Source organism: Hyla sarda, chromosome 1, assembly GCF_029499605.1.
Source record: "Hyla sarda isolate aHylSar1 chromosome 1, aHylSar1.hap1, whole genome shotgun sequence".
Classification (NCBI taxonomy): domain Eukaryota; kingdom Metazoa; phylum Chordata; class Amphibia; order Anura; family Hylidae; genus Hyla; species Hyla sarda.
Window position 1 is genome coordinate 189629006 of NC_079189.1, and position 18929 is coordinate 189647934.

General features: G+C 43.3%; 2 protein-coding genes across 6 annotated transcripts in view; one reads left to right on the forward strand and one right to left on the reverse strand.

The window, feature by feature from the left end:
* GSTCD (glutathione S-transferase C-terminal domain containing) overlaps window positions 1–4558 on the reverse strand; it is a 159745-nt gene extending 155187 nt beyond the window's left edge. For 3 of the 4 annotated variants that reach the window (XM_056566102.1, XM_056566093.1, XM_056566080.1), the window contains exon 1: window positions 4420–4558. The gene's annotated coding sequence lies outside the window, so the exon portion shown is untranslated. Of the gene's footprint in view, window positions 1–3948; window positions 4034–4419 lie in introns of those variants that run through there. The other variant, XM_056566085.1, reaches the window with a different exon arrangement.
* Window positions 4559–4604: 46 nt separating this feature from the next.
* Window positions 4605–13461, forward strand: INTS12 (integrator complex subunit 12). 2 transcript variants are annotated; one of them, XM_056566124.1, is made up of 7 exons: window positions 4605–4743; window positions 6951–7116; window positions 8515–8652; window positions 8795–8982; window positions 9073–9232; window positions 10143–10298; window positions 12734–13460. In XM_056566124.1, the coding sequence occupies exons 2-7, from the start codon at window positions 6961–6963 to the stop codon at window positions 13313–13315; spliced, it is 1380 nt and encodes a 459-aa protein (XP_056422099.1). In that variant the 5' UTR covers window positions 4605–4743; window positions 6951–6960; the 3' UTR covers window positions 13316–13460. The 2 variants fall into 2 exon arrangements, with proteins under 2 accessions (XP_056422099.1, XP_056422091.1); XM_056566116.1 differs by lacking the exon at window positions 4605–4743 and adding an exon at window positions 4760–4815 and having other exon boundaries at window positions 12734–13461.
* The last annotated feature ends 5468 nt before the right edge of the window (window positions 13462–18929 follow it).

Here is an 18929-nt window from a genome sequence, read left to right on the forward strand (position 1 = left end):
TCCAAAGAGGACCGCCTCCTTATCATGCAAGCACCTTCTGATGGTTTGTGTAGACATTGATGCCCTGAGCTTAGAATGTGATGTCCAATTTCACGCCCAGTACAGAACATGTATCACTACACGCCATTTTTCTAATGTGATGATCTGTTTATTTAGAGGTTTGCCTCTCTGCACCACTTGTTGTCATTACAGTTTGTCATTTGTCTTCCAACCACTGTGACATGCAATGTCGAATCATATAGATGTTTGAAATGGTATCAGAGTCTAATTCTTTTTCTGTAAGGTTGATGACAGCACAATTGTCCACATGGTCGTTTAATTGTGCCAGGTTACTTTTTTCTTCCTCTGTGGATTCCTTTTGGGCCTGGAGGATTCCCTGCCGTATTTTTATCCTCTGCCCCCTTCTGGATTTCATCCTAAAGAGTCAGTAGAGGAAGGTGCACCAGATTTTTTATTATTGCCATCATTGTTTAAATTTTGAGGAACAGTCCTATTTTCTTTACACCTTTAATGTTCCTCATTACCGCTTGAATCAGACTCAGTCGTCCAGTAATCCGAAGTTTTTTGTCTGTTTCCGTTGTCCCGAGCACATCTAGGGCGCTGATGTCTTGCTCCACATGGAGGAAAAGCTCTGTCTGCTGCAAAATCTAGTTTATCATGGATAAACTTGTCCTTCTTTTGGTCTTATATAGATTATAGATTGTAGATTGTAACGCCACTATTTTCTTCTCTAACTTTTTGGAGAAGGATTGGAACTGTTCCTCGTCCAGAAGTGCTCTCAACTCTGTTTTTGCTCTCAAAAGTTCCTCTGCGATTTTTGTATGTTCTTGCTCGTTCTATGACTGCCCTTAACATTAGCTACAGGGAACTCTTGATGGATGTTTTTCCATACCTGCAGGAAGTCAAGATCTTCAGCAAATTGCGAGAGTTCCTCTCAGTCCCCTAGGGACCTGTTCACACTTGTTGTATGATCTTAAAGAACTGACAGTCCAGAAAAGGAGAGTTTCTTTCTCAGCCAATGATAGCACTTTAAATTCAAGGTTCTTAACGCTTATAACTTGAAGCATGTCCGGGGTGTTACATTGATTAAAGAAGTAGCTGATGTCCCTTCATCCGGCACCCACTGCACCATCCAGCAATTCAGGTATACTGTTCGAAGAATCATCGATTCCATTTTAACCCACTTGAGTGTATCTTAGCAAGGAACGGGGTGTGCTCTGACTAAACAGTGAATTCTTAAATGAAACAGTCGAAATCCAAGCAGTCGGCACTGTTCCCCCTAACTCTCCCTCTATGTGTTGGCTCTGAATGGCAGCAGGTACACAAACATATGCGGTAAGATAAATGATAACCATATAAGCCGGTAGACACTAGAAATCCTTGGGGTTCCATAAGCCCAGAGGAAACAAGTTCATTCATACAAGACTCGGAGGAAATGAAGGGCATCACTCACCAGGATAACGGTGTCACTGATACTTTGTTCAGCGATGCAGTGTAACAGGGTGCACATAGACGAGTCTACCGGGGACGCAGCTAGTGAGCAATGAGCCGGGTAACAGCTGTTGTGCGTGCATCAGCACGCTTCGTCAGACCCTACCTGTTCCGTCCCACGTCACCGTTTTTGAGCCTCCACCCGATGACGTGTACAATCAAGAATGTATAATGAAAAATACAAATAGTTAAAACCTAAACTGACATTCTAAAATCAACTTAGAGGAACATGCTGTAGTCTACTCTTTCATTGAGCCCTAAATTGCCAGCGGCATTCAATTTAAAGGGGTTCTCCGGTGCTTACACATCTTATCCCCTATCCAAAGGATAGGGGATAAGATGCCTGATTGCGGGAATCCCGCAGCTGGGGGACGCCCGTGATCATGCACGCGGCAACCCGTTTGTAATCAGTCCCCGGAGCGTGTTCGCTCCGGGTCTGATTACGGGCGACTACAGGGCCGGCGGCGTGTGAAGTCACGCCTCCGCCCCCATGTGACGTCACGCTCCGCCCCTCAATGCAAGCCTACGGAAGGGGGCGTGATAGCTCCGGATCCGGGCAAGGTAGGGCTTGTTGGAATCAGCGTCTCCCGCACTATCCATCAGTACCTGCGGATAGTGCGGGAGAAAATATCTGACAGTTTTCCTTTAAACAGATTTGTAAATTACTTCTATTAAAAAAAACTAAATCCTTCCTGTACTTATTAGCTGCTGAATACTACAGAAGAAATTATTTTCTTTTTGGAACAGAGAGCTCTCTGCTGACATCACAAGCACAGTGCTCTCTGCTGACATCTCTGTCAATTTTACGAACTGTGGATAATAGGAGAAAATCCCCATTGAAAACATATGCTGCTCTGGTCAGTTCATAAAATGGACAGAGATGTCCGCAGAGAGCACTGTGCTCATGATTCAGCAGAATGCACTGTGTTCCAAAAAGAAAAGAATTTCCTCTGTAGTATTCAGCAGCTAATAAGTACTCCAAGAATTAAGATTTTTTAATAGAAGTAATTTACAAATCTGTTTAACTTTCTGGCACCAGTTGATTTAAAAAAAATTTAAAAAAAGTTTTCCACCAGAGTAAATCTATTTAAAAGTGTTAAACCTTTTGGTACTTACCAGCTGCTGTATGCTTCAGAGGAAGTTGTGTAGTTCTTTTCAGCCCGACCACAGTGCTCTCTGCTGACACCTCTGTACATGTCAGGAACTGTCCAGAGCAGGAGAGGTTTGCTTTGGGCATTTGCTCCTACTCTGGACAGTTCCTGAAACATAGAGAGTTGTCAGCAGAGAGCACCGTGGTCAGACTTGAAAAAACTAAACAACTTACTCTGGAGCATACAGCAGCTGAGAAGTACTGGAGGCTGGCTTAAAAAGTACCTGTCACCAAATAAAACGTTTACTATAGTGTTCCTTGTGTAATTAGCAGACACTTTCCCATTTGTTTGCTTTTAAAATTATCAACATAAATATGTTTAAAATGTAATAGAAAATACGGCCACTAGGTGGCTCTATTCTGTTCCCTGCCACACTTAATACAGAGAGTTTGGACTCCTCCCGGCCTGGCAGGATACCAAACTTAGGAAGTGTTTCTCTGCACTAAGTTTGATTGACAGCTGCACAGAGCCTCACTGAAAGCTGCAAAGAGCCTCACTGAAAGATGCGCAGAGCCTCACTGAAAGCTGCAAAGAGCCTCACTGAAAGATGAGCAGAGTCTCACTGAAACATGCACAGAGCCTCACTGAAAGCTGCAAAGAGCCTCACTAAAAGCTGCAAAAGAGCCTCACTGGAAGATGCGGAGTCTCACTGAAACATGCACAGAACCTCACTGAAAGCTGCAAAGAGCCTCACTGAAAGATGCAAAGAGCCTCACTGAAAGATGCGCAGAGTCTCACTGAAAGATGCGCAGTCTCACTGAAAGCTGCGCAGAGGCTCACTGCAAGCTGCAAAGAGCCTCACTGAAGGATGCACAGAGCCTCACTGAAAGATGCAAAGAGCCTCACTGAAAGATGCACAGAGCCTCACTGAAAGATGCACAGAGCCTGAGGTCTTCTATTAATCACAGCACTGCAACCACGTGAGGGCGGAAGTGGTCCCCCAGCAGGCTTCAGTGATGTCATGCCTGCTGGGAAACACCCACTTTATCCTGCTGGGAGATTAAACTATGTGAGCAAGAAGAATGGTAAGATACATACACAGCTTTTTAAAGCTCTGACATTTTTTTTATTTTTTTCTGGCACCAGTGGATAAAAAAAAAAAAAAAAAAATGTTTTCCACCGCAGTCCCTCTTTAAGTCACACGTGCCTTATTTTGCTGCATATTTTCCTACCCATTGAAGTCAATGGTTAGCAAAATCAGCTGAAGAAAATATGCAGCAAAATCTGGCACATGTGACCCTACCCCAAGTGTCTTAGTCTGGGTTCACACCCCCATTGTCTTCCGTAGCACATATTCATTGCCAACCTGTCTAAACGGGTGCAGATGTATAGATGCACAAACTGGCACTGGCCCCATGACTTCAATGGCACGAAGGTAGTCAGCTAGTGACGTCATTTCCTGCACACAGTCATTCAAGTACTACACTTTTCAGTCCAAGTGAAAACAAGTATACACGGGAGAAATGACCTGAATGTAGTCGCTAGCTGACTACATTCAAGCCACTGAAGTCAATGGTACCTGTGCATGTATACATTGGCATCCCATTCTGACAGGATGCTGGCATACACATGGCACAGAAGGCAGTGTTCCCCAACCAGCTGTTGCAGAACTACAATTCCCAGCATGCCCGGACAGCCTTTGGCTGTCCGGGCATGCTGGGAGTTGTAGTTTTGCTACCTGATTGGGTGTCACTGGCAAAGGAGGCACAGCTGCTATACGGGTATGGAGTTCTCTGACTCTGTGACAATACACATGATACGTGGAGCTGTCCTCTACCTGTGCTGAGCTGCTACTTCACTAGTCACTGTAGGTGATGCTCCTCTCACACAGACATGTGCAAGGACACTTCCGGGCCAGCGGTGCAACCTCAAAACGATCCCCCCGTCTGACGCCCTATTATGACTCCGTATAGTATGAGCCCCGGGTAACGATCACACAGAGTGTACTTCACCCGTCACCGGGCACGGTACTAAGCGGAACTATTCTGCGAGCGCGAGACGAGCGGAACGTTCAGTTCGGGCTCAGGGAACAGGGGGAGAACGGACCGCCGCTCCATACACCCGGAAGTGGTCGCTGATCTGCAGAGTTACGGCCAGCCAGGTACTGAGACTTGTTCATAATATGTATGTAATACCGAGGAGGATAAAAGGGGACACCGCCTCCAGTTACCATGTACGGTTTCTTGTGGGGAACAGATTTATTGAGAACTCTTCTTGTGTGTCACAATGAGGATCAGTGTTCCCCTTCTGTGGCAAAACTACAACTCCCATCATGCCCAAATAGAGTTCTTTGTTGTTGTGTTTTCTTGATTCTACCCTCTGTCCTACCCCTGCCTAATGCTGGACCCCGGTATGGATGTGTATGTACTGTCATTGCTCTGAAGGTGTTAACAAGACCCTGTAGTTCCCATGGTGGGGTGTGGGAACCTGTTGGCGCTTACGTTTAGCAAGTCCCCACAAGCACGCTCGTATATTCCACTTCTTTTGGGTTTTTACTATGGATTCCTCACCTTAAAGGAGCCTGCAAAATAGAGGGAAAATAATGGTCTAATATGGGCGCATAAAGAATTTCCAAACCACCACAGTCACACAGGACATACAGATATATTCACGATAAAATAATGGACAGCGCGTTTCAGCGCCTGCTCGCGCCATTCTCAGGTCCAACAGTAGGCAAATGTGTTGGCTTCCTGTCAAAAGTCCGGGTGCTGTGGTGGAGAATGGACATTGGGTTTTTGGCGCGCTGCCTACTTACCTTGCTTTTAAATATTCGGGCTAAATAACTTATCGCCAACTATTTAATTCTGAAAATAGTTGGCAACTAATAATCCATCAGGTGGTCAACAAATTTCCAGAGTTCGCACATACAGAGCGATTGTCACTGTAATTTTGCATCTGTGGTCCCCAGCAGCCTGTGTGGTGGTGAGGCTCGGAGTGCGCTGCACACACAATCTCTATGTTACTAAGGCTTCTTTCACACTGCTGTTAGTACACGGCGGTGTGACGGCCGTCGGGAGAGTTGGGCAGAATAGCGGGAGTAAAATTACTCCATGTGCTGTCTCCTGCAATTCATAACGGCGCTCGGCCGCCCCCATAATAGTTAATGGGAGCCGCAGGGACCTGTTGTTGCCCGTTGCTCCCTGTCATAAGAACGGCCGTTAAAGTCAGGGGAAAAAAAGGGGACTTTGCCGGCCGTTATCGACGGGGAGCAATGGCAGTGTGTAAGGGGCCTAACACCAGTCCTAGGCTGTCAGAGAGGAGATGCCAGATCATGTGTGCTGGGCCCCCTCTTCACTGAACACCTTATAAAGAAAGACAATTATAGTAAAAAAAACATAATTTTTTTTAGCTTCTCCTCTCAGCCTCCAGCCCCGGCATAGGCAACCTTTGGCACTGCAGATGCTTTGGACTACATCTGCCATGATGCTTTTGCAGCATTTTGGCTGTATGAGCATCATGGGAGATATAGTCCAAGACATCTGCAGTGCCGAAGGTTGCCTATGCCTTTTGTAGCCTATCCCACTAACCTCTCTTTCTCAACACACAATGTATTTCTTACATACAGAAGAGCTCCAGTCTGTTCCAATTCTCCCCCTATTAACTCCCACCCACCCTTTGGTACAGATACCTTGTTAACATCCTCCCTTATCTATCTTACAATCTTCTTCACTATTGTTAATTGTTTACTATAATTAATTTAAAAAATAATAATTGGCCAACTAATTGATAAGGAAAATAATCTTAAATTGCAGCCCCAACAAATACTCATAGGCAATCCCTGCAATGACATAGCTATAATGAGCTTATGAAAACATACGCTATTAGTCGATTCATCACCAAGTGCCAGGACACAGGGACTGGGCACTGTTGGAATGGCAGTGGATTGCAGCAGGGTACTTTTTCAGCCCAGCCTTGCCACTACTAAAACAGGTTTATTACAAATACCTGGACAGCCACTTCCAGTGCTTCCTGCTTTAATCTCAAGACACTGGAAATGTTAATTTTCTGTAAGTCAGGAGGACATACGCAGGGACTGGGCATCATCAGAATGGCTTTGAGGGGAATTTGGGCAGGTGAGTATAATTTATTTTTATGGTGCTTATGTTCCCACTCTGATTCCCTGTTCTTCCTCCGGTATTCAGCATCGGATGTCTTTAGTCACGCGACTGCCGCAGCAAATCAGCAACCTTGGCAGTGATGTTGATCTTGTGTCTAGACTATGTACTGTTCTGTTGGTATTGTTTTTGAGTCCTGAATAGCATTTCAGCTTACAGATTATTAATTTTTTTTGTCTGCACTTTTCTTTAGGGGTCTAAACATGGCGGCTGTGATAAACTCCGAGTTGGATCCAGTTTTTTTAAAAGCACTTGGTTACCTCCACTCTAAAAGCAAAGATTCTGCTGAGAGGCTAAAAGCCTTGCTGGATGAATCTCTGTGCAAGGGCCTTGACTCTGGATATCGACCCCCACAAAAGGTTTGACAATGCATAAAAATAACATTTCATGAAAGGGTATCTCTCAAATGAATATTTATGGTGTATCGTTTTGTTTATAGTCCTTTATTCCCAGCAGAATGCTACACCTGCTGGGCAGAGAAAGCACACCGTAGCTGTCATATAATGTTAGCAGAGACTGATTCTGTAGGCTACATACCTAAGCCAGTAATAGATTGCTTGTATATAACTACCTACAAGAAGAGGGTATATTGTGATAGGTGGGACGGGAAACCTTTTTGTACCTACTGGTAAGGAAGCTTGGTGCAAGTGAACTGCTGTGACTACTTAGGGAAATAAGATGGTCGGCTACTGTGAGTACTGGTAAAATGGACCAGAGGTGATTAGTTGGCTGTGGAAGTTGCTGTGACTGCTAGAGAAGTGGGTTGTTGCAACTGCCTACACACAGAGTGAAATTGGGTACATGTGTCACTTCAGGAGGTGAAGGTAAATAGCCTGAATTGTTGAATGTTACAACAAATTTAAGTGTACCTGTTTCAAAAGATTTTTAAAACCCAGCATGGTTTTGTTACATTAACCCGCCAGAGTGGTGACAATGTGATTTTCCTGCTCTCACTGTTATAAGGCTCCAGAAAGTCCCTATCATGGTGCACAACTACTTCTCATTCTCTCTATTTCAGGGGGCAAGACCAAAGCATGGCTGTTTGCCAGTAGTATACGTACATGGCCTTCCTTTCCCTTCTGTGCTGGAGAAAGTGCACTGGCCTGGACAGGCTGGCACGGTGCTGATGATTTACACATTACAGTGCTGTAGTTGTGGAGGGAGAAGGGGTTAACAATGCACTGGATTTGTAATGTGATATATGAGCAGAAAGGAAAGAAACAGCAGCATTATCACAGCAAGAAAAACAGCACTGAACTGCTGCTTCCTGTGATGTGTCCTGATCTAGCTGTGACTAGAGACAGATTTCACCTGACTACAGGCTGTGGACAACAGATTGTAGAGAAGGGAGACGCCTAGTGGCCAAGATTTTTAGAGCTATTTTCCTTGCGTAAGGAGTCATTTTTGGTTAATGGAGCAATTTCAAAATAGAAGGACGTTGTTTAAAACAATGGCCATTTAAGAAATAGCATGCTTAGGAGGAGGAAAGACAGTAAAAAACAACAGTAACATATAATAAAATAATTTGCTGCCAGGAATGTAGTCCATGAAATATAGGTCAAAGGTCAGTGAGTCAAAGTTGTAAACTACCAGGGAATGAGAGATTATCCGTTTTTTACAAGACAAGAATACAGGCTAGCTTCAAAGTATCATGTAGAACTACAAGCCTAGTCTTTGGAAGTTTGGAGACCGACAGAACAACTTTAAATAAAATAAGTTTGATGTTTGTGTCTTTTTTTTTTTTTTCTTCCCCCTAGGACATTGAGCCTAAAGTGATTCTACCTAAACCAAAGTCAGATGTTAAGACTAGTAACAGTTCTACTGCAGGCAGTATCCTGAAACCACTGCCAACAGAGAAAGTGAAGAAAGAGGCAGAGAAGAGGTCATCGGATAAGGTAGGTAGATTTTAAACACAAATTTTGTTTTCTGTTTTTCAGGTTTTGGACATAAACCATTTATAGTAATATACTGTACAGTGAGAATATTGTTTGCTTGCAGTGTCTTGGTATCATGGTCACTTTGTGTTTGTTGTGGTAGATGAAAGTGGATGTTAGTGACCCTGTGGATTTGCCAAAGAAACCTCGCTTGGAGAAACCAGAGGTGCGCTCCTCTCCGGTCACTGTGCCAAATACTAAGGACATACCTATACCTGATCTCTCCAGCTTTGATGAAACTAGTGCGGATGACTTTGCCATGGAGATGGGGCTAGCCTGCGTAGTGTGTCGGTGAGTGACCAAAACCTTATGTTACACTGCAACATATTTTTGGACAATAATTTCTGTGGACATTATTTGACTTTATTTCAATAATTTTAGGCAAATGACAGTTTTTTCTGGTAACCAGCTGGTAGAATGCCAGGAATGCCATAATCTCTACCATCAAGACTGTCACAAACCTCAAGTCACAGATAAGGATGTGAATGATCCCCGCCTGGTCTGGTACTGTGCACGTTGTACTAGGCAGATGAAGAGAATGGTAAGTCTGGTAAAATTGTGAGTGTGAACTGTAAAACTGTCAGATAACATCACCTTTGGCATAGACAGAGAAAAGAAGTGTTGTGTTATGCGTTGGAGGGATGTGGCGTGGCGTGGCCAGTCCAACTTCCTAAGGTATCACAGGGTAACAACACATCTTCTATCTTTGACTAAGATTAGTTGGAACAGGATAAGGGGATAAGTGTCCGATAGCAGGGGGTTCTGTAATGAGGCACCAGGTCTCTGTTATGAATGGATCGGCAAGTCTGTGGAGCTGCCGAAGTACGTTGCTTGGCTACCTTTGGCTGCTTCCATAGAAAATAAATGGAGCAGTGGGGTGCATGCGTGGCTCCCCACTCCATTCATAACAAAGACCTGGGGCCTTGGTTTTTAGATCGCACTGGCGTTTATTCTATGGGTCTGATATGGGTTATCATTTTAACTCAGAATAGCCTTTTAAAATCTCCTGCTTTCTTTTACACTTCCCTTTGTATTATTCATTAAAGTGATTTGGAACTCTATATTAGAAAAGCAGAGCTTCAACCCTGTAAATTAGAATTACATTTTCAACCTATTTAGATCTTGTCAGATGCATAGATAACTATTGGATGCCTTTACCTTACCTGCACAGGTGGTTCTTAGGTAAGGCTTTGAGGTTTGGTGGTTGCCTTGGCTTTGCCTTCCCTGCAGCGTGTTCTAATGTTCGTACTAACCATTGTCTGGAGAGCTGGGGCTACTCTATTAAGTTATGTACATGTAATTACTTGGTCCATTTAAGCTTGATAACCTTGTGTGTAACTTTTTGTTCCCCAGGATAGAGACACTTCAGTCTAAGAGTCGCTGCACCCGTTTGTGACATTATTTAAGCTGGTCTTTGTTTATAGTAATTCATTAATAATTTATTCTTGTAGGCACAGAAGAATCAAAAGCCCTCTCAGAAACCTTCCCCCTCAGCTGCTTCTGCTACCCTGCTGGTTGTAAAGGACCCATCCATCATCAAACCTGAAATGAAGCCCAAAGCAGATTCTGCAAACACATTCTTAGCTTTCAAAAGAACAGAAGTTAAGGTATTGCTATATTTTACTTTAAAGAGGTACTCCGCTGCTCAACGTTTGGAACAAACTGTTCCGGACGCTGGAGCTGGGAGCTTGTGATTTCATAGCCCTGCCCCCTCATGATCTCACGCCCCACCCCCTCATGATCTCATGCCCCACCCCCTCAATGCAAGTCTATGGGAGGAGGCGTGACAGCTGTAACGTCCTCTCCTATAGATTTGCATTGAGGGGGCGGGATGTGACGTCATGAGGGGGTGGGACTATGACGTCACAAGCTCCCAACGCCGGCTCCAGCGTTCGGAACAGTTTGTTCCAAACGCTGAGCAGCGGAGAACACCTTTTATCCCTTATACTGTACTCGGCCCTTTCAGGTTTTTTTCTGTACGCCATCACGCTTGGCCATCAGCCCTATTAATTCCCAGCGTTTCATGGTGTCATAGCAGTCGGACCTCCTGATTTTCAGAAAGGGATTACCGAAACTATCCCTTTTGGTGAGAATACGCCTTATGCTGCTGGCATTGAACCACATAAAAGTAAACACGTGCAGTATTCCTGCAATTTAATCACAAACAGCAGTGAAGATTGACCCCTGGAAACTGCATTATGGTGATTTAACCTGTCGTGAGTCTCTTGGCTTTCCCTATTGTGGCTTATGTTTACCCTTGTTCTCATTTGTGGGTAAATAAAAAACATTTTTAAACCTTATTTATCAACATTTAAAATATATATTTTTTTAAAACAATGAGTATGGCCACACATGGTGGTTTTACTGTGGATTTTCTGTGTGGAAAATCCACAGCACTTCCAAAATGGTTAAGGAGATTTCCCAAATCTTAATCACATGCTGCAGAAAAAAAAACTGCTGCAGAAAATGACCAGCAATGTGCGATTTATATCAAAAGCGTGTCAATGGTGTTAGATCCACTGTGGAGTAAATTAGCATTTTTGTTTATTCAGACGCATAGCATAGAAAGGGATTTGCTGTGGAAAATGTGCAATATTTCTGCAGCATATCCACATACCATGATTTTGTAAAGCTCGCCAAAAAGGTATTATATTCCTCCCTATAATGTCCATATGCTGCATTAGATGTGCAGATGGGAAAAGCCCTAATCCATCTTGTCATATGCTTTTTTGTAAATCACTTTTTAGTATCACACCAAACAAGTTTATTGATAAATGGACAGTTATGGTTCACAGTCATAACTGGGGAATACACCAGGCATAAGAATAGCAAAAGGCATTAAACAAAAAGTAAACCAAACTGAGCATGCCATCGGAATTGTAAATTACATTTTAAAGAAAATCTGTGAGCTCGTGCTTAGAGCTGTAGAGATGGGCAGATAGCTGTTGGAGTGAGAAAACAAATTACACCTGTCTCTTAGCTGATGAATGTGTTCAAAGTTTTAAAATCATGTTTACCTTCCAAGTATCATAGAGGTGGTGCTGAGCTGCAACATGCATGCCTTCTCCTTCCCCTACCTCTCCCTGCCCTGCATGATGGATGTACAGGGCTCAGTGCTGGATTCCAAGCAGGGAGGAGTGGGGGAGGGAGGCAGTTTGTGTGTGCTACAGCTCCGCACTACTGCAATGGTACTGATCCTTGGAAGGAAAATACGATTTTAAAACTTTGCAAATAGCCATTAGCTAAGAGGCAAATATCATCTGTTTTATCTCACTTCAGCTATCTACCCATGTCTGCAGCTCTGAGCATGATATAGGGATGACCGATTCATTCAAAGTGCATCCAACTTGAGAGATAAGTACAATAAAACGGACATGGTGTTTACAGAGTGATACTCTTGGTACACTTGGTTCAATGAACTTAATAGTGGCCGCAGTTCTAGTTTACAATTCATGGACACAATCTAGATATTCTGTTTAATAAATCTTTCTATGATACATTTCTAGCTCTAAGTATGAAAATGAGTCCAGGCTTCCATCTTAAATACTGTATATGTTTCCATGATGTAGCACAAGGTGCGGTCAGTGCACAGACCAAGTGTTCTTTCCAGCTATTAATAATCCTGTTCCACGCACAAGTTGTGAAAGGATCAGTGTGCCATCTGGCAGACCATATTTTGTGTAGACAAGATAACAATGGGTAAAGGTAGATGGTGTGTGCTGAGTAAACCCGTCTTTTTTTTCTTTGTCAATATTATTCTGTGTCGCCCAGAGTGCTGCCTTATCTAAATCTTATTCGGACACGTATGTTCATTTCTAAGGGTAAATAAGCAGGTTTGGATGTGTGTTCATGTGTTTGTATATATTGATATAAGAATTATGTGTTGTGAATAAAATGTATCCTTTTTGTTAGATTTTCTATATATACTAAATCCACCTGCTCCGTTGAAGGAACACATGAAATTCGCACCTAAAGTATAAGTAATTATATGTTCTTAACATCATTGGCATCTCAATATTTAATTTCTTCTTTACATATAAAGGTATCAGCATCTGGGAATTCCTCCAATTCTGGAACATCATCGTCAGCTGCAAGTGGTCTTACAGGGTGGGCAGCCTTTGGAGCAAAAACTGCCTCTGCACCAATTGCATCCTCCAAGCTAGGTAACACAACACAGGGTTCTGGTGGAAAGCCCCCAACCCTATCTGCAGGTCAAAAGTCTTTAAGTTCAAGTAGCTTGATGCCCATAAAAACGGGATCGGCATCTAAGCCAGGATCTGGAAGCAGCAGTACAAATACAGTTCCGTTAAAACCCTTACCACCTCTAATATTGGGGAAAACAGGCCTTAGCCGAACCATGAGCAGTGAGAATGTCAGCAAAACAAGCCTTCCAAGTCCAAGCGTAAGTTCTTCTGGGAGTAGTATTAGCAGTCAGATGAGCAGTGGTAATGGAGGAGGCAGCTCTGCAGGGAGCAGCGGAAGCTCCAGTAGTAAAGCTCCGGTAGATCCCAGCTCTCAGCAGTCTAGCACCAAAGGACCTACGTCTCAAGAATCTCAGTTAAATGCAATGAAGCGATTACAAATGGTGAAAAAGAAAGCTGCTCAGAAAAAACTGAAGAAATGACCATGTGGTGTCAACGACTGCCTTGGTGGCATGATATGTTACTGTATTAGTTTAACTTAATATGCCATTGTCATTTACCTGCACAACTTGAATTTAGTAAAATTACAGTCTTAGATATAAACGGTCTTGTTGGATTTCATTTTATATTCACATTACTTGACTGCAAAATAATAGGTAGTGGCGAGATTGTCAGTGGTATGGCCCACAGCATCCATCTATAAAATATAAATTCCAGTGTGTTCTTTTCATTTCCACACATCCACCCTTTATACTAGGTTCACACATCTTTCGGAGGAACCGCTCTGAAATGCATTGCTGTCTATGGGAACGGCAATGCAATGCGCACAGTCCTAGCGCCGCCCACGGGATCTCCAGTGGAATTTCTGTCTGGATATTCTGCAGTGTGAAACAAAAATAGTGAAAAAGAAACACAGCCGCACATCCACAATTTGTATTTTGATCTACTTGCTTCTCAGCATAAATTAATAAACTAACAGGTTGTTAGTATACATTTTGATCAAAAAGTACAAGCCCACTCGCCACATCAAGGCCACCTATTAAGAGGGGGTCCCCAACCCAAAATTGGCATAGCGTCAGACGGCGGCCACCACCGCAACACCATGCCCACATGGGGAGCGACCCAGTGGCCAAGCAGCCCCACTGCTGCCCAACCAAGCCCCTGGCTAGGGGTCACACCACCCCACAGACTAAGCATCACAGGAACAATGACCGCAGCAGTGCAACCACACCAATGTGAATACCTACCAAGTGCTCCCTACTAAAGGGCTGGGAGAATGCTGGGAGGAAACCCTTATTCAGTCTCCTGCTAATTAAAAATGCCTTGGCCGAATGGGTGGGGCAGAGTGCTGGCTATGAAAGTGTTAGGTTAGGGACCCACTCTGACTAGGTGGCCTTGACGAGGCGAGTGGGCTTGTACTTTTTGATCAAAATGTATACTAACAAGCTGTTTATTAAATTATGCTGAGAAGCAAGTAAATCAAAATACAAATGGTAGATGTGCGGCAATGTTTCTCTATTTGTGCTGTACATTTGTAGACTCCACCCATTCGGCCCAGGTGTTTTTAATTAGCAGGAGACTGCATAAGGGTTTCCTCCTTACATTCTCTCAGCCCTCTGGCAGTGAGCACTTGGTAGGTGTTCACACTGGTTTGGTTCTCTGTGGTGGCCATTGTTTCTGTGATGCTTTGTCTGTGGGGTGGTGCAGCCCAAAGCCAGGGGCTTGGTCGGGCAGCAGTGGGGCTGCCTGGCCACTGGGTCGTTCCCCCTGCGGGCATGGTGTCTCGGAGTCAGTGGTCGCCACCCGGCACTACACCAGTGTTAGGTTAGGGACACTGACTAGGTGGCCTTGACGTAGCGAGTGGGCTTGTACTTTTTGATCAAAATGTATACTAACAACCTGTTAGTTTTTTAAATTACGTTGAGAAGCAAGTAGATCGAAATACAAATGTGTGGCTATGTTTTCCTATTTTTATTCTGCAGTGTGAACCCGGCCTTATGGTCCTAAAAGGGTTATCCAGGATTAGAAAATCAGAGCTGATTTTCTTCCAAAAAAAACGCACCATGCCTGTCCTCAGGTTGTGTGAGGTGTTGCAGCTCAATTCCACTGAAGTGATTGGAACCAAGCTGTAATATCTCATATATCCTGAGAACAGCCGTGATTCTGTTTTTAGAAGAAATTGGCTCTGTTTTTTTTTTCAATCCTCAAATACCCCCTTTAATAAGTGTAAAAACAACAAACTACTCAGCTTTATCTTTTTTCACTGCAGGGTGCCACCATGCCCTGCTGGATCTTGATAGCATTCATTTATCTGCATTAAACCCACAATAAAGCAGCAGAGAGCATGCCCTACTACTTCTTCATTCTTATGGGGGACACATAGGGGATAAGATGTCTATGGGCAGAGTACCCCTTTAAATTCCCCAAAAATTGTCTTTGTTTCCCAAAGCAACCAATCACAATCACCAATGTAAGTTTTACGGTTTTTAAGAAATAAAAGATGAACTATGATTGATAACTATAAGCAACAAAGACCATTTTTCATTTAGACAGTTTTGATAAATCTGCCCCATAGAGTTTGCCATCAGATGCTTCTGAGCTATAAAGTGCTCCTGTTGTCACAAAACTCACTGAATCCCTCTATCCCCATGCATAGGTTTCTGGTCTGACTTACGTGATTAGACCGAAGCCGTTGTTTTTCAGTCAGAATCTAGACTTCTTTTCACAAGACATATTAAAACAGTTCTAAGTAGTACATAATACGCACACAGCTCAGAATATAAACATTTATTATATATTAACCTCTATATATATATATATATATATATATATATCATTTCTTTTGTAAACTTCTATCTGTACATTTACAGTTGTATGTTGACAAAATATACAAATCAAATGTTTTGCTGTCATACAGTTTACATTTGTTCAACCATATAGCAGGATATTCTTTACACAGAAAGTTTGTTATAATAGTGAAGCGTCAACTCTAACTGGCTACATGGTCACAAATGCACAATCCAGCACCTCTAAATACATATATAGGTCCACAGTTCAGATAATAGCCCAAAACATATTTCCATTTTGACTCTCACTTTGTACAGCCGTAGATCCGTACAAGGATTAACCCTTTTGTCATCGGTGGGGCTAATTTATAGACTTCAAATTTGCAGGCAAATAAGTGACAGTTATGGATGTGTGTCGCCTCCTACGATCCTGCTTTACTTGCTTGTGTAATATTGTATTGGTACATGACACTTGACTGCTCCTGGGGGATGATGTTGGTGTCACTGTCACAGGTTGTATATTCACTCGTCTTATGTGTCACCCTTTTAGACATGTACCTATACCTGCAAGTAATAGGAGCATTGGACTACTGGACTATAATCAGTATTGTAATAATAGTAAAGGATTTGTCCTGAGAGTAAACAGCTATTATCTTTCTTGTACCCTGGCCCCCAACCCTGTCCGATGGCTTTCTCCCTTCTTGGACAGGTGCAATCTGTATGGCTGGGGCATGAACTAAGTTGCAACTACATGGTGGCTTTTGGTCATGCAATGTTGCCATGGTCATGGGGCTGTTACATTTTAGGCTGCATTCCTTCAAATTTATGACCATGGAACAGGCTACCTACAGAGGTACCATCTTGTTAGTATAAACACAGGCAAATAATGGTAAGGCTGGTTTCATGCTGGAGTATGCAATTGTCCCTCAGACATATAAATCAGGAGACTTCTCTACATATAGAGAGATGCGACCAGACAAAAAGAGTACAAAAAGCTGTAGTGAAAACAATTGGCACCGGCAACTAAGTAACACACATATATGTCCAGGTGGAGAGAGAGGAGGTACTAACCCAGAATAGATCATTTGTGGTGTATCACGTCTCAAGAATCAAAATTAGATATAAGTAGCATAAGGAAAGAAAAAAGCGGAGCATTCACACGATCGCTGGTCTTCAATTCAAGTTGTATTGACGGAGGTCCCGTTACCGGTGACTTCTGCAGGGAGGTAAAGATGGATTAGGGGGGGAGCTCGGACGGCGGCCACGGTCCGTATCGCGCCCATTGGCGCGATACGGACTGTGGCCGCCGTCCGAGCTCCCCCCTGCTCCCTCCCTGCAGAAGCCACCGGTAACGGGACCTCCGTCAATACAACTTGAATTGAAGACCAGCGATCGTGTGAGTGCTCCGCTTCTTTCCTTCCCTATGCTACTTACTTCTCTACATATACCTCCAATGTATACTGTACAGTAGGGCTGCATGTTTTAGGGAAAATGTCATATTGTGATTATGGACATAAATATTGCAATTTTAATATAATAAATAAATTGGTGAAATTCTCGCACCATTTCATGTCCATTCCCTTTAGTATGGTGTTGGGGCCCAGTCAAAACATAAAAAGAAAACGATGCTTACTTAACTCTAAATCCTCGTAGTAGGTCTGCAGCAGATCGCGTTTTTCTCTGAGCGGTCCGGGTGTCTTTTGTGCTTTAAGGCAAGGTTCACACGGCAGAATTTCTGCAAGGAATTCTGCAGCAGAAATTCGGCTGTGTGAATGGGACAGTGGAATCCCATTGAAATGTATTGGCTATAAATATATGCAGAAATTCTAGGATGTGAACATAGCCTTACTGCTAGCTACTTGTGCCAAAAGAAGGAAACACTGAGAAGACACCGGGACCAATCGGAGAACAGGAAGGATCTGCCGCAGACCTACAGGGGACCGGGGCTAGGCAAGCATCAGTTTTTTATTTTCCCTGTGCCCAGCCACCATATTATACACACGGTGATCGGGTCTGAGGCTGATTCACTGTCAAAATTCAAATACAAGGTAAAAATTCCAGCAATTTGTGGGCACATAATCGCAAATGGCTAATATTGCAATTTGATTGTTTTTGCGATAAATTGTGCAGCCCTACTGCACAGTATACTTTTTTTTATTATTATTTTGTTACCTACCAGATCCAGCTATAAGGAGTTGAGTGGAAGTCTGCACTAGTCCATCCATTAAACCCTGATGGATACCATCCTGAATTGGACCTAAAATGAAATACTTTTAGCCTCTATTAGGTAATAGGGGTCTATGGATCTGTTTAATGCAAATGCCAGGAACTATCTTAGGGCTCATGTTAACCAGACATTGCTTAAAGGGGTACCCTGCCCCTAGACATCTTATCCCCTATCCAAAGGATCTCTCCTGCGGCACCCCTGTCATTAGCTGCAGGGAGCAAAGCTTTGCTCCGTAACTGATGACTCGCGAAACTTTCTGGAGTATCATGACGTCACGGCCCCTCATGACATCACACCCCCTCCCATAGACTTGCATTGAGAGAGAGGGTGTGACGTCACAAGGGACCTTTGTGATCAGACATCTTATACCCTATTCTTTGGATAGGGGATACAATGTCTAGGGGCGACGTACCCTTTTATTGCTCTGGGGAACTAACTTAAAAAAGAAAAAAAAAGATCTGTCATCTTGCGGACAATTTAAAGTAAGGCACAGAAGATTTCTTTACATTTCCAAAAAGCTAATTAATAGTAATAAAGATGCTAGATGATGCATTTGCTGACCATAGTAGCAACTCTTATCCATGTTTGAGCCTCACATTTATACATTTATAATTTTACGGAATATTGGCTGCATCTCAACACACTGCACATATGCATTACAGCCTTCACAGTGTGCTTCATTCTGGCAGGTAAAGTGTTAACAAACCTTCGTGTACATGCATCTGCTCCTGTCTCACACATGAATAGACTAAAAACATTGCATATTAATTATTAATCCCTCTACCACGACCGTAAGTCAGACGTGTGTTGAGAGGCCTATTAGAAGGCCAAGAGTCTTGTAACAAAGCCGCCTCAGCTTCATGACTTTGCCTGAAGAGTTATTTTATAACCACACGGGCAAAACTCAGCGACACAGCACAGCTTTACAAGTCATTAATGTGGAGCTCAATAGGTTGTTTGGCCTTTGCCTCTGCTGAAACCATGGCAACAGTGATAAATGGTGACCGGTCGCTTCTCAGACTGCGCTCTTAATCATGGGCGATACGTCTGAACAAGGAATTGTCAGAATGAACAAGGGAGGCT

Excerpts from the sequence above, each read along its gene's own strand:
- INTS12 (XM_056566116.1), top strand. Across the intron at positions 8,983-9,072 it reads CTAGCCTGCGTAGTGTGTCG|GCAAATGACAGTTTTTTCTG; the intron begins GTGAGTGACCAA and ends CAATAATTTTAG. Across the intron at positions 9,233-10,142 it reads CTAGGCAGATGAAGAGAATG|GCACAGAAGAATCAAAAGCC; the intron begins GTAAGTCTGGTA and ends TTATTCTTGTAG.